At 54.5% G+C, this 14,846-nt stretch overlaps 1 protein-coding gene across 1 annotated transcript; it reads right to left on the bottom strand.

Moving 5' to 3' along the window:
* On the bottom strand, positions 1–13,392 carry Plvap (plasmalemma vesicle associated protein). The gene is made up of 6 exons (XM_028784769.1): positions 12,947–13,392; positions 9,596–9,692; positions 8,769–9,475; positions 8,171–8,228; positions 7,987–8,068; positions 1–649 (listed from the first exon to the last, which is right to left on the bottom strand). Exons 1-6 carry the CDS (start codon positions 13,310–13,312, stop codon positions 643–645), a joined length of 1,317 nt encoding a protein of 438 aa, XP_028640602.1. The 5' UTR covers positions 13,313–13,392; the 3' UTR covers positions 1–642.
* Between the last annotated feature and the right edge of the window lie 1,454 nt (positions 13,393–14,846).

Genomic DNA, 14,846 nt, shown 5'->3' with positions numbered 1-14,846 from the left:
TTCAAAGGACTTTCATGATGTTTATTATGTGCCAATACTATCTTTAAGGGCTACAAGCAAGACTGAGAGTGGGAGGCATTCCTTCAGGGCTCTGAGATCCACAGGGGACACTCTGCTATAGCTAAGGCCCTTCCTGTGAGGAGGAGGGGGCCTGCAGACACTGGAAAAGGCTTTAAAACCTAGTGAAAATCCTGGGGGAGTGGGAGCTCAAGCTCAATCGCTTCAGGGGAGGCCTGGAAACTCTCAAGGAAGACCTGGAAACCCTAGGGGCCTTTAAGAGGGAGGCTGGAAACTCCCAAGGGAGTTGAAGGCTGGGCTTCCTGTTCTCACCTCCTGGGTCAGGAGCAGAGTGATAGGAAACCAGAGGAGGTGCCTAGGGTGGCAGCTGGGCTGTGGGTGCTTTATGTTTGGGTGGGGTGCCATCCAGGTCGCTGCAGAAGGGGTCACCTCACAGCTGTATGTGCCTTAAATCCAGTGTCTGGGGGATGGTGGAGTGCAGGGGACAGTGAAGGGGTGCCAGAGGAGGTGTGGGGGTGGAGGCTGCTGGCGGGGCACAGCGGGTGTCCAGCACTGTGGGCATCTGGCTGCCCCCATCCACAGGTGGGCGGTTCTGGCGCCCAGCGTCCTGCAGCAGCTGTGTCCTCAGCCACTGGGGAAGGAAGAGCAGAAAGCTTAGCAGTCACCAAAGGCTGAGGAGTCCAGGGGCTGCTGCTCTGCCGCAGGGGCATGGCATGGCTCTGCTGTCCCCTTCTTAGGGCTAACCTGACTCCCACAACCCGTGGCAAAGTGGGGCTGGGCCTCCAAGTGAGACCCAAGCTCCAGAAGCGCCCTAAAGTTTGTCTCTGTTATACGGACTGAGGTTATACTGAGGTTCAGGGAGCCCCACAAGGTTCCAGGGATCTGAGACCCGGGTCTCCATACCCAGTGCAGGCAGGCTTCAAACTCAGCCCTCCTGCTTCAGCTCCCTCTGACTGGGATTCTGATTTCTCTTTTAATCCCTCACTACAAAGACTGTTCGAATGAGCCTACCCTATGCACACTCTCCATGGCTGCCCAGTACTCTAAGGACCAACCAAGTCCACAGCTTCAAACGCTGACACCAAGGCCTCGTCCCTCCTGCTGTCTCCCAACAGGGACATCAGCCCCACCTAAGTGCCAACAATTCTAGGAGGCTTCCGCCCCCACACCCCCAGCAGCCCTCAGACTGGAATGGCCCCCCCCCCCCCCCGGCAGAGGAGCTCCTGTGGGGTCAGAAGTGGTGCTGAGGCATTTCCTGGTAGGGGTGGGGGGTCTGCAGCCAAGTCTGGCTTCCTCTCCCCCTCCCTTCCTTCCCCAGCTCTTCCCTGGGGCCCCTAGGCTCTCCTGGCTGGCTCTGGTCCCCTCCCTGACTGCCTGGTGACCTCTATTCTTGCCCAGGTCACTTCCCCTGAATCAACCAGAGTGAACCCGTTGTAAATCTCCATGTAGGCCAAGCCCCGTGCTGCCCATAGCCTTCTGGAACCCCCAAAGTCCTTCACAGCCATGAGGTAAGGCTGGGTTCCCATCTCCCCACCAGTCTCCCACCGGTCACTTGTTCCAAGGCACACTTCCCAGAGTTCCCATGCTCCTCCCTAGGTCCTTTCCTTAGTGAGCTTGTTCTGGCCCCTGTGGAAGATTCCAGTAGTCTTCCCACAATGTCAGAAACGAAGTTAAGAAAATCACGGGCCATGAAGAGGGCTCACTGGGTGAAGGCGCTTGCAAGTTTGACGATCTGAATTTCCTCCAGACCCACACGGTGGAAGGAGAGGAGCAACCATGACAAACTGTCCTCCAGCTGGCACACACGTGCTGTGACGTGTGCACATGCACCATCAATCATCGTAAAACAAAACTATGAAAGAAGTCACAAGCCGGGTGGTGGTGGCGCACTCCTTTAATCCCAGCACTTGGGAGGCAGAGGCAGGCGGATTTTGAGAGTTTGAGAGTTCGAGACTAGCCTGGTCTACAGAATGAGTTCCAGGACAGCCAGGGCTACACAGAGAAACCCTGTCTCGAAAAAACCAAAAAAAAAAAAGTCACAAACACATCCGCTTCTATGTTGCCAGATACTTGGCAGGTATGCTCATGGGTTCTTATGCCTATCTTCCTTTGTTTATGTTTTGAGACAAGGATTCTCTGTGTAACCAAGGCTAGCCTTGAACTAACTCTGTAGACCAGTGTGATCTCAAACTCACAGATACCTGCCTGTCTCTGCTTCCTGGGTACTGAGATGACAGCCATGGGTCACCACACTGGTCCAAATAAGTCTGAGTATCAGGCCACTCCAGAGTGAGTATCTCAGGGAAGGGCAGCTGGGATGTGGAGGCTGAGGGGCCACTTGGGGCCCTAGGTCATGAGGTTTCCAAGGTGCTGGACCTCAGCCTGCTGCTGCAGTTCAGCTCAGCTGGTTTCATCACTTGCACCCCCACGCCCCAGACTGTCCCTTGGCCTGTACCACTCTGCCTCTGGTTCCTCAGCAATGTGAGACCTAAGGTGCATATCAGGACAACAGCAGAGGAGGCAGAAGGGTTAGGAGCTCAAGGCCAGCCTCAGCTACATGGGGAATCTGAGATCAGCCTGGGCTATATAACATCTTTTCTCAGAAAGCCAACACAAAAAGAAAAAATAAAACAAACAAACAAAAATCCAACCCAAACACCTAAAGGTAGTGGGCACACCTTTAATCCTAAGACTTGGGAGGCAAAGGCTGACAGATCTCTGAGGCCAGCCTGGTCTACAGAAGGAGTTCCAGGACATCCAGGGCTACTCAGTGGGAGTCTGTCTTAGAACCCACCAACTCAAACTGTGAAGCCTTCTGGCACAGAAAATGGGCTGGAATAATCAGCCCAGCAGGTCGTTCTCATTTAAAGGAAGCATTGTGGGCTGGAGAGATGGCTCCCTGGTTATGAGCTCATCCTCCTTGTCCTGAGGCCCCGGGTTCCATTTCCAGCTTCAAGGGATCTGGCACCTCTGTGGGCACCTCTGTGGCACCTGCACTCATGTACATATACCCCCATGCACATAATTAAAATACAAATAGCAAGAAAGGAAGCACTGTGGGCTGGGGAGATAACCCAGTGGGTGAACGGTCCTCCCCAGAGCCCGATGACCCGAGTTCAATCCCAAGACACACGCGGGGTGGAAGGAGACCACAGACTCTGACAAGGTGTCCTGTTGTGCCTCGGCCCTCACAGGAACATACAAATAAATCTGATAGGCTTTTTGAGTAAAAGGAAGAACAACTGTTTTGATTACTGCAACCGCTTTTGGGTTTTCCTCAGCACCGTTGACTCTTGTCAGCAGTGCAGACAGACAAGATGGTGCAGTGAGGAAAAGCGGTCAGCATTCAAGCATGGTGACCAGATTTGCAGTCCTCAGGGCCCAATTAAAAAGACAGTTCTGCCCAGGCACGGGATGCACAGCCTTAATTCCAGCACTTGGGAGACAGAGGCAAGAGGATCTTTTGTGAGTTGGGAGGCCAGCCTGGGCTTACCTCAAAGAAACAAAAATAAAAATAACAACAAAAACCTGGCTGTGCTTACACCAACAGCTGTGACCGCAGTGTCTGGAGGAGGGTGTGGCCAGGGCCCAAGGAGCTGCAGGTTAGGGAGAGAGCTGGTTTCAAGGGAATTAGCTGGACAATGACAGAGGTCACAAGTGTCTTGGCTTCCACAGGCAGTGGCACACACAAAGACATTTTGTATGTTGAAATTCTTTCTTTTTAAAAGTTGGTTGTGAGTAAGGGATATAGATCCTGAAGAGGCCATGTCCTGTAGCCAGGTGAGACTCCCAGGGGAGAAATAAGGACAGCAACCCAAGCCTTCGACCCAAAATGTGTCCTGCCTATAAGATGTTCAGGGACAAAGAACAGATACAGAAGAAATGGTCGACCAATAACTGCTGCAACTTGAGACCCTTCCCATGGGCAAGAGCCAATCCCTGGCACTATTCATGATACTCTGTTACACTTGCAATCAGCAGCCTAGCATAGCTGTCCTCTGAGAGGCTCCACCAGCAGCCAGTGGAAGAGATGCAAAGACCCAGAGTCAAACATTGGCTAGAGCTCGGAAGTCTTACGGAAGAGTTGTGGGAAGGATTGAGGGACACAAAGAGGACAGGGACTCCACAGCGAGAGAGTCTACTAACCTGGACCCTTGGGGGCTCCCAAAGACTGAAACACCAAACTAAAGAGGAAGCACAGACTGGACTTAGGCCTCCCTGTACATATGTAGTAAATGTGCAGCTTGGTCTTCATGTGGGTCCCAAAAACAACTGGGGCAGGGGCTGACCCTGAGCCTGTTGCCTACCTGTGGATCCCCCACCCCTAAATGGACAGCTTTGTCTGGCCTCAGTGAGAGAGAATGTGCCTAGCCCCACATTGGGGGGTGAGTTGACACCAAGAGGGGGCTTCCCCTTCTCAAAGGAGAAGGGGGGTAGTGGGGCAGGACTTGTGTGAGGTACTGGGAGGACAGGAAGGTTGGTATCGGACTGTAAAGGGAATAAATAAATACATTTGATAATAATAACAATAAAAATTAAAGGCGACACCTTTAATCCCAGCACTGGGGAGGCAAGAGTCAAGTGGATCTCTGAATTTAAGGCCATCCTGGTTTACAAAGTAAGATCATGTCTCAAAATAAAAGAAACTCATTAATTAAATGACATTAAAATTGGATGTAGAGATGGGGGTCAACCCAGACTCACTTTCTTCTTTCGGTTTTTCCAGCCGGGGTTTCTCTGTGTAGCCCTGGCTGTCCTGGAACTGACTCAGTAGACCAGGCTGGCCTCAAACTCAGATCCTCCTACCTCTGCCTCCCGAGTGCCTTAAAGGCAGCACCACCACCGCCCCACCACTCCAGATTTTCAAGGTTGATGAAGAAGAAAGGTTGAGTTTGAAAGGTTGGCTGAGTGGCCACACATTGTCTTGAAACAACACAGAACCAGGCTGGAGATGTGCACCTGCCCAGTCAGTCAGTGTGCAAAGGAGGGAGGGAGGAAGAGCAAGAGGGCCCAGCACTGCCCTTGAGTCTGGATGGTGAGGAAGAGGCCCCCGGTGGCCATGGCCCCAGCCACAGGGGAGGGCCCTTCCGGGCACCCTGCAGGCTGACAGGAGGGAGCCAGACCTAAGTGAGCATTGTCCCTCAGCATGGGCGCCATTCAAGTAAACAATGTCAAGAGCTTCCCCGGTTCTCAAGGGAGAGTGGGCAGTCCTTGGAGGAGTGTGGGCCTGTGAGTACATGCTGTGACGCTGGCTGGGTCCTCAGTTTCCTCCTCTGAAAAGTGGGGATCAGAATAGAAACTTCCCAGCCAAAAGGGTCAGGGGTTGGGGATGAGGGGTGGGACTGAGGGGAAGCATGTGAGGAGGCCGGGGAGCCAAGGCCTACCCTTGTCCCCACTCATCTTTTTTCAATGTTTTCTTTCGTTCAAAAAAAAAAAAGTATTCACTATGTAGTTTCGAACCCCTGCCTGGGTCTTCCAAGTGCTAGGCTCACTAGTCTACGACTCCGAGACTGACTCCTCACTGCCCTACCTTTTTGCAGGATGATTTAGAGCTAGAGGCTAGCCCAAGCTACATAAATCAGACCTAGTCTAAAAAACAAGTCTCTCAGTAGGGCTAGAGAGACATCTCAGCAGTGAGCCTGCTGCCCTTGCCCAGGACCCGACTGCAAGTCAGGGAGCAAGTAAACAATCAAGCCTCCTCTGGTCCCTCTGGGCTCTAGCCACCTTGTACCCATGTGCCAGAGTGTGTGTGTGTGCGTGCATGCGTGTGTGCACACACATAAAACAGAATAGATGTGGTGGAGTACAGCAGGACATACTGACGAGGAGGAGGCAGAGAACTGACTTTGAGGCCAGCCTGGGCTGTTATATGGGGCAGGGTGAGATGTCACACACCCTTAAGTTAATCCTAGCACTTGGGAGACAAAGGTAGACCAATCTCTATGAGTTCTAGGCTAGCCTGAGCTACATAATAAGTTTCAAGTGAGCCAAGGCTTGAGTGAGACCCTGTCACAAACAATAAATATTTTTAAAAGAGGCTGTGGGTGACAGACACAGATCTGCTGACCAGGAGACGGTGGAGGAGGTGAAGTCTAGGTCCTGAGACCCAAAGAAATTTGGTTTAAAATCACAAAGACTGTGGCTGCAGAGACAGCTCAGCAGTTAAGGGTATTTGCTATTCTTTCAGAAGTCCTGAGTTCAATTCCCAGCAGCCACATGGTGGCTCACCATCTGCAATGGCATCCGATGCCCTCTTCTTGTGTGCAGACAGACTTGCAGACAAAGCATCCACATCCATAAAGTCCCAGGGGCTACACTAACCCTTAGAACCCAAACTGCTAACAAAAATCAGATTCCTAGGTAGCCCTGGATGGCCTTGAACTGATAACCCTCCTGCCTCAGCTTCCTGAGTACTGAGATTACAGGTGGACCCAGGACCTGAGTTGTGACCCAGTCACCCAGGTGATGTTACCTGAATCAGAGTGGCGAGGGCTCTGCAGGGAGAAGTGGCTGAGTCACCTTCCCTAGGACGCACACTCTAGTGTCTCCAGCCGATGGCTGTGTGGGGTGTGAGTGGGCACTGGGCCAGGACCTGACCAAGTGCCAGACGCCCTGGTCCAGCTCAGAGGACAGCCCTGGCCCCTCTCTTTGGCTGTGGACTTTGCCTTATTTACTCACCATTCTGATGGCCTTTATCCTAGACTAGCCCCCTTTTCTGCCCTTCATCTTTTTGAGACAAGGTTTCTCTGTGTAGCCCTGGCTGTCCTGGAACTCACTCTGTAGACTAGGCTTTCTTCAAACTCACAGACATCCTCCTGCCTCTTTGTCCTGAGTGCTAGGATTAAAGATGTGTACCACCACAACTGGGTAGACAACCTTCTATTTGAGACGGGGTCTCACGCTGTGGCTCGGGTTTCCGGCCTCAGTCACGCCGTGGCTCGGGTTTCCGGCCTCAGCTTTCAGAGCACGCCACCATCATGGCTGTCTTATTATTCCCTCATCACGTGTGCAGTGCACCTATGCCACGGCTGGGATGTGGAGGTGGAATCCGTTCTCTCCCAGTATGTGGGAGCCGGGGAGTGGGGCTTGGGCTGGCATCAAGCTCCTTTACCTGCTGAGCCTTCTCACCAGACCAATTTCCATTCTGTACAAGTAAACGGTGAGGCTTCTGAGGTAGGGCAGGTAAATCGGTGAAAAGCCAGCTGTGGGGCAGCAGGTCCTGGGTTCCATCCCAGAATCCTGGGAGATGACAGCTCTCTGGAGCTCTTGCTAGCTGGCCAGCCTGACCTACTTGGTGAGCTCCAGGCCGGAGAGCAACCCTGGATCACAAATGGCAGCTGGCTGTGGTGGCTCATGACTAATCTCAGCACTCAGGGCCAGATCTCTGAGTTCTAGGTCAGTCTGACCAACATATAGAGACCTGTCTCAAACCACCAAAACCATGGTAGATGGCCCAGAAAAAAAAAAAAAAGGTTCAACAAGCAAAGTGCTTGCCACCAGGCCTGGTGATCTGAGTTCAGTCTCCAGGACAGACATGGCGGAAAGTTGTTCTCTGACCTCCACACAAGTGCCACAGTACGTGTTTGTCCACACACAATAAATTAGTAGGATAATTTAAGATCACAGTAGATGGTTACCGGGCAACTGTAGCCGGAGCTGGCCCCTGGCCTGCCCCTTCACACACACATCGGGACACAGGCTATGAGACTCAGAGTGCTGTTGGTCAGTCTCTGCGTCTTTATGCTGCTGTTCCAGCTGCCTAGAACACCCTTCCCTGTGGCTGCCAGCTCACAAGGACTCACCTTCCTCCAAAGCCCTGCCTTGCCTGCCTGGAGTAGGGTCCCCTGCCACACCCCAGTATACAGCAGGTGCTCCATTATGGAGGCATCAAGTGTGAGCTCTACCTCCCTCCACCCTGAACCTTGATCTAGCTTCCTTTATCTACAGTTCTGGGATTGACAATCTCACCTGGATGGGAGAGCAGGGTTGACTACAGGAGGCCGCTGGGAATCCAGGATCCTTTTCTTGAATTCCTCCAGGCTAACAGGATCTATAGGAAAAAAATGAGGGTTCATGTTGAGCAATACAGGAGAAGAGAGCTGGGGTGTGGAACTAGGAGTCCCGACTCCAGACCCCTCTGGCTGTCACTCACCAATGGGTGGAGGGTTGGGGGGTGGGCCTGGGACTCTTGGCGGGATGGCTGGCAGCGACTACGGGAAGAACAGGAAAGAAATTTGCGAAATTTGCGAAGCTGGTCTCCTCTGTTCCCTACAAAAGCTTAAGCTACCTAGTTGGGTGGGGGTTTGTTGGTGATGGTTTGGGTTTTTTTGAGAGTGTCTTTCTGTATAGCTCTGGCTGGCCTCAAACTCACAGGGGTCCTTCTGCCCCTGCATGCCAAATGGAATGCAGGGATTAGCGGTGGGTGCCACCATGCCTGGCCTAGGGAATCTAGATCCTATCCCAAACCAGCCTGAGACACCATCAGTGGAGCCTGACTTAGATGGGAGATCAAGGCCACCACAGCCCCGACGTCACCTCCAACTATCACATGTCCCCCTAGTTCTTCATTGGACTCAACTCCCTTCCATAGCTGGTTCCTACCATCCCTGCTAAGAGCGAAGCCTACCCGGCCCGGCTTCCCTTCCTCCGTGGCATCCTCCGGCCTCAACTCCCACCTACCACCAGGCTAACCTTCCCAGGACCTAAGGCTGAACCCGGGACACCGGTCCCCACCGGCGGGCAAGGCCCACCTTGGCCTTGACGCAGGTGTCCAGCGCGCTAATGCGCACGTCCACCTCGGTGCGCAGCTGCTCCACCTCGCGTCTCCGCGCCTCCAGCTCGCGGGCCAGGCCGTCCCGCTGCGCGCGCAGCGCCGCCTTCTCCTCCAGGGCCAGCTGCGTCTGGCGCGCGCACTCGGCCCGCAGCTGGGTCTCTCGTGCCTGCGCCTCGCTCCCGGCGCGCGCCTGCGCCTCCTGCGCGCCCTGGGCCGCGCGCTCCAGCTCCAGCTTCTGGCGCCGCAGCTCGGCGTTCTCACGGGCCACGCGCTCAATGCCTGCGCGCAGGTCGCGCGCCAGCTCCTCTATCTTGGTGCTCATGATCCCGGGCAGGTTCTCGCACGTCCGGCGGAGGGACCCGTACTCCGACACCAGCGGGTGTATGTAGCCTATGTTTTCCAGGCTACGGTAGACCACCGAGTCCCGCCACACCTTCATCACGTCCGCCTGGAACTTCTCCTTGTCCAGTGGGAGGCACAGGGACTGCACCTTGTGCAGGTGCTCCTCGGTCACCTGCTGCTCCTGCTGTTGTCGTCCGCGCGCTTTGCCACAGACCTCCAGCTGCTCTTCCGCCTGCCGCTTTCCTACCAGGAGGCTCTCCTTGTCCTTGGCGCACACTGCCTTCTCCTTGGCCAACTCCATCTCCAGTGTCTTAGCCTTCTCTCCCAGCTTGAAGAGCAAGGCTGGGGGCGGGGACAGACGGGGGTGAGCCCAGGCTGGCCCTTGAGCTGCATGCTATCTCCCTCCCGTCGGCCCCCCCCCCCCCCCCCCCCCCCCCCGCCCCGGCCAGGACCCGCACTCACCTTCGCAGCTCTTGTTGAGCTCCTTCAGCTGTTCCTGGCACTGCTTCTCGCTCAGGATGATAGCGGCGATGAACCGATTGTAGTTTATGTAGGTGATCTGCAGGTTTGGATATGTGACACAGCTCAGCACCCGTCTCCACGGCTGCACACACAACGGCCTCCAAAAGGGACCTCCAAGAGTTTTACCAGAGCTGGGGCTGAAGCTCCCTTGACAGAGTGCTTGTAGCTCAGTCTATTACCTGAGATTGGAGCCTGAGATGTACAAAGCCCTGGGTTCAGTTCAGTCCCAGCCCATAATAAACAAGGTGCGGTGGCTCTTACCTGTAACTTCAGCACTTCGGAGTAGCATTACCATGAGTTAGAGACTAGCCTGGGCTACAGAGGAAGACTGTCTTCCTTTGTTTGGGATGGATTTCTGTAGTCCCAGCTGTTCTGGAATGCCCTATATAGACCAGGCTGGCCTCTAATTTACAGAATCTGCCTGCCTCTACCTCTCAAGTGCTGGGGCTAAAGGTGTGCAATACCACACTGAGCAAGATCCCCTCTTAAACAAATGCAGAAGCTGGAACTGGGGCTCAGTTGCAGCCCCAGTACTTGTAGCTCAGTAAATATAGATAGTGCTTGTAGCTTAGTTAATACGGTGCTTGTAGTTCTCAGTTGCTAGAGTGTTCTTAAGTCAGTTTGCTAGAGTGCCTGCCTTGCAAACACAAAGCCAGGATTTGTGCTTACCACCACAGAAGAAAGCTGTGGTGTGTGTCCATTGTTTCAGACAGGACACCATAAACCAAAGGTCATTCTGAGCTAGATAGCAAAAATTTATCTCAAAACCTAAAAGCAAAGAGGCACAAGGTCGAGGGAAATGATGAAAGGGAAAGAGCCCTTTCTTTATGCCACAGGGAACTGAGAAACAGAACAGAAACCACAGAGGGCAGGCAGCTGAGCACCTGTCCACCGTGGGAAAGCCAGCTTGCCAAGGAACCCCAGTGCCCTGTACAAAGGGCCATGTAGCCCAGGCTGGAAAAATTTAAGATGTAGAATGAGGGCTGGGAGGTCACATGGAGCAACGTTCACACTTAGTGGAGAAGGCTCTGGGCCAGGGTTAGCTCCAGGTGCTGTGTGCAAATCAGTTAACTGGAAATTAAAGCCCAGAAGTCTTGGCCCTGTGTTCTCCAGTGAGGAAGTCTGGGACATTCGATGAGTGTGAGTGTGTCGGCAATGATCCTGACCTGCAGCCCTAAATCCAAGAGGCCCTGGGCAGCTCTGCCTAAGGAGGAACCTGGGCTTCAGGGTACCTTCCCTGTCAAGCTAGTCTGAGGGAGGAGCACAGTCCTATCCTAGTGTCTGAGGGAGAAGGCTAGGTCTGTGGTGGTGTTCTGAGGGAAGAGACCACCTCTATCCTCGGGCAGCTTAGGACCCTGTCCTCTCCAGGGGAGTCCTTGCTCCACCCCTAACTTGGTGCCTGCCAACACCCTTGCTGTTGGGTCAGAAGCCTCCTCAGCCTGCAGCCTCTTGCTCTCCCTGGGACAGTGTGGAGGTGTCTTTGGGCGAACACAGTTGGGTGTGTGTGATGGCGTGCTGGAGCTGCATGGGGACAGATGTCTCCAGGGTCTTAGCTCTGTGACTATCCCAGCTCACAGTGGGCTCTGCCTCGAGAAAAACTAGGGTCTCTGGTGCCCACCTGGACCAAAGTGGGTCCTTCCTACCACACAGTACTCAGAGTCAGTCTCTCTCTCTCTCCCCCTGTCCCCTCTCTCTCCCTCCATCTCCCTCTGTCTCTCTCTCCCTCCCTCTCCCTCTCTGTCTCTCTCCCTCCCACTCCCTCTCTCTGTCCCTCTCTCCCTCCCTCTCTGTCTCTCTCTCCCTTCTCCCTCTCTGTGTCTCTCCCTCCCTCTCCCTGTCTCTCTCCCTCCCTCTCTCCCTGTCCCTTTCTCCCTCCTTCTCTGTCTCTCTCTCCCTCCCTCTCCCTCTCTCTCTCTGTCCCTCTCTCCCTCCCTCTCCCTCTCTCTCTGTCCCTCTCTCCCTCCCTCTCCCTCTCTCCCTCCCTTTCTCTCTGTCTCTCTCCCTCCCTCTACTTCTCTCCCTCCCTCTCCCCCTTTCTCTGTCTCTCTCTCCCCCTCCCCCTCCCTCTGACAACGTCTTATGTACTCCAGACTAACCCTGAAGTCCGGCCCCTGCTGCTTCAGCTCCTCAGCGTTAGAGTGATCTGAATGTTTCACCGTGCTCGTGCTCGTGCTCGTGCTCGCTAACGGGAATGGAGCACAAGGTTTCACCCACGCTGGGCAAGGGCTGAGCTCTGAGCTGCCCCCAAGCTCTCTTCATCCTTGTCACATGGAGGGAGATCCTAGCCTTCTGAGTCTGTTTACCATCTCTGTGGAGGTTGCCTTGAGCAGGCACAGGGCAGGCACTGACAGCGGCAGGACCCGTGAATACCCAGGATGGCCAGCTAAACAGCAGCTGCAGGCAGACAGTGCTGGGATCCTCGCATGTTCCTACTCCCACATTCACCCGATCATTCCACTCCGGAGGCCTAGCCATGAAATTATGAATTTCTGGTTCATCCCAAGAGAGATTTTGTTATTAAATTGAAGGATCAGAGAGCCTGGCACAGTGGCGGACACCTTTAATCACAGCACTTGGATGGCAGAGGCAGGCAGATTTCTGTGAGTTCCAGGACAATCAGAGCTATACTGAGAATCTGCCTCGAAAAATAGATAGATTAGTTACTATTTAATTCAGCGATCAGGCCTGCAAGGCAGCTCAGTGGGTAAAGGCGCTTGCTGCTAAGGCTGACAGCTTGAGTCAAGCCTTGCACACGGTGACCTCTGCACATAGGACACAGAATGCGGGCGAACACATGCATGTGCAATGAAGACATTTAACTTTAAAAACCAAGCCACCTGCCGCAAGCTTTCTTGACAGGTGATGTCTGCCATCGAGAAATCACACAGCCACAAAGTCCTCATCAGCTACGTGGGGTGACACACACCTATCATTCCAGCACTCAAGCAGCTGAGGCAGAGAATTGTCATGAGTTTAAAACCACCCTGGGTTATATGGTCATATGCTGCCAGGGGTCGGGGGTTAGGGAGACAGAAAGGCTGTAGCTCAGTGGTGTAGCATGTACTACACACACCAGGCCTGACCACTGGCCAGTCATCCCAGAGTCCAGAAGGTGGAGGCAGGACGGTCAGGAGCCCAAGGCCATCCTTGGGTACACAGCGCGTTCTAGACCAGCCTGAACTACATGAAGAAGGTGTGTGTGCTGGGGGGGGGATCCAGATTTCTTCCCATGGAGTTCAGAATTTGGGGGCTCCCAGGGCTGCAGCCCAGGGCACACAGGCCGACTCTTACCAGGTCACCTTGGCACTGGCGGAAGCTGGCGTTGATGCGCTCCACCTCGCGCCGCGTGGTTAGCAGCTGCTGCATGACCGTTTCCTTGGCGAGCGTGCTGATGTTCAGCTGTTTGCTTAGGTTAGCCTTTGTGGCCGAGAGTCCCATCACCTGACTGTATAGGTTGTCGGCGCGGATCTCCGTGGCCCGCAGGCTGGACTCGGTGGTAGCGTGAACATTGCCATAGATCATGAAGAGGACCAGGCCCAGGATGATGAGGAACTGGATGAGCGACACGAAAAGGAAGAAATAACGCAGGTAGTACCAGCAGCCGCGCTCCCTGTTCCCGGTGCGGGAGTATGGGCTGCGGTCCATGGAGAGCCCCATTTGCGCAGTGTCCGCAGGGCGCGCTGTCCGGCCTTGTCTGCCTGGCCAGATCTGGGCCGCGCCAGGCAGGGGGGAGTGTTTATATTACTTCTCTTAATGCTTCCTCTGCCCGGCTCCTTCCTGGCCAGTAGGAAATGGGGGCTGTGGGTTATCACAACACTCCCACCCGGGCTGTTGAGGAACTGACTAGCGGTCTGGGCAGCCGTGATAGGTGGAGGGTGGGGCACTTGCGGAGTGACTGAACTGGTTTACCCAGTCTGGTCCGGCCTCAGTTTCCACCACCGCCACCATCCCAATCCAACCCCACACACTCCGCTTTAGGTTGGTCAGGAGAGTCCCCTCTGCACCTGGGACGTGTGATCACATAGTCCGGTGGCTAGGCACGTTGTGTGACAAGTGTGACAAGACTGGCCTTGTGGCCCAGGCTGTTACTCTGTGGCAGGCTGAGTTCCAACGTCCCCAGGTCAGTGGGGAACCACTGATAATGTCCCACAGAACACACCAGTCACCGTGGGACAGCTCCCACCAGCTGTGGAGTTGGGGGTCCAAGGCAAAGGATTGTGGGTGTGAGTTCACGACCCAGGAGCTCCAGGGAGTTTTCCAGGATGGACAAACAGTGCACGTAAGGACTATCGAGACTGCAAACCTCCCTCAATTATTCTACCAGCACACAAAGTTATCCCCACCACCACCCCCTGCACTCTGAGATTACGCTGTGGCTTAGCAATAGAGCCCCTGCCTAGACGCCCCCCAAACTACAAAAAAATCCGTACTGTATGCAGTAGGAAAGCAGGGTCTTGGAGTTGGGATACAGCAGAGAGGCCTCCAAACTCTGGCAAGAGCTGCCACAATCTGCCTCAGTTTCCCCCTCTATAACAAAAGTGTGCTCATGTTCCTGGCCTACGGTGATTTCAGGGTTCCAGGAAGTGGCAGTGAGCTTTGTTGGTAGGTGGGGTCCAATGTGGAGGTTCTAGGGTCTCTGTGGGACAATTCCCAGACAGAGGTGTACCGATTTCAGAGTAACAGATAAAAGGATATTGGGGGGTGCCCCAGGCCCCAAAGCACTAGGAGAATCTTCTGGAAGTCTTTACCCTTTACCTGCTTACTCCACTACTTGCTATCCCTGCCTCATAGGCAGCCCTAACATGTTTGGGGGAGGGGACAAGGAGCTGGTTAGGTGACAGCTGTCCCCCCTCCCACTAGAGGAGTCCAGCAGGGGGGAAGGCTGCCTGGGCCGGAGAGCTGAGAGCTCGGAAGGGATGAGACAGAGGTGGCGCTGAGCAGGCGGGTGTGGGGTTGGAAGGGAGGAAGTTCCCAAGGGCGGGCAGGAAACCCTGTGTGACCTTTGGCTTTTACAGTCGCCCAGTGATTCTTGACTCTAAACCCTTCCTGGCCAGCGGTGGGGTAGGGGCAGCTGCCCCTGGGGACCAACGGGCCGTGACTCCACGTTGACCAGGCAGGTGGGGGCAACAGTTTGGCCTCGAGTTGGTTTTGGCCTGTGACCCTAGGAAAGTAACTTTCTGCCTGCCCTGCA

This window comes from Grammomys surdaster, unplaced genomic scaffold, assembly GCF_004785775.1.
Source record: "Grammomys surdaster isolate TR1022 unplaced genomic scaffold, NIH_TR_1.0 124836, whole genome shotgun sequence".
Taxonomy (NCBI): Eukaryota; Metazoa; Chordata; class Mammalia; order Rodentia; family Muridae; genus Grammomys; species Grammomys surdaster.
This window is presented reverse-complemented; position numbering and strand designations above follow the sequence as displayed.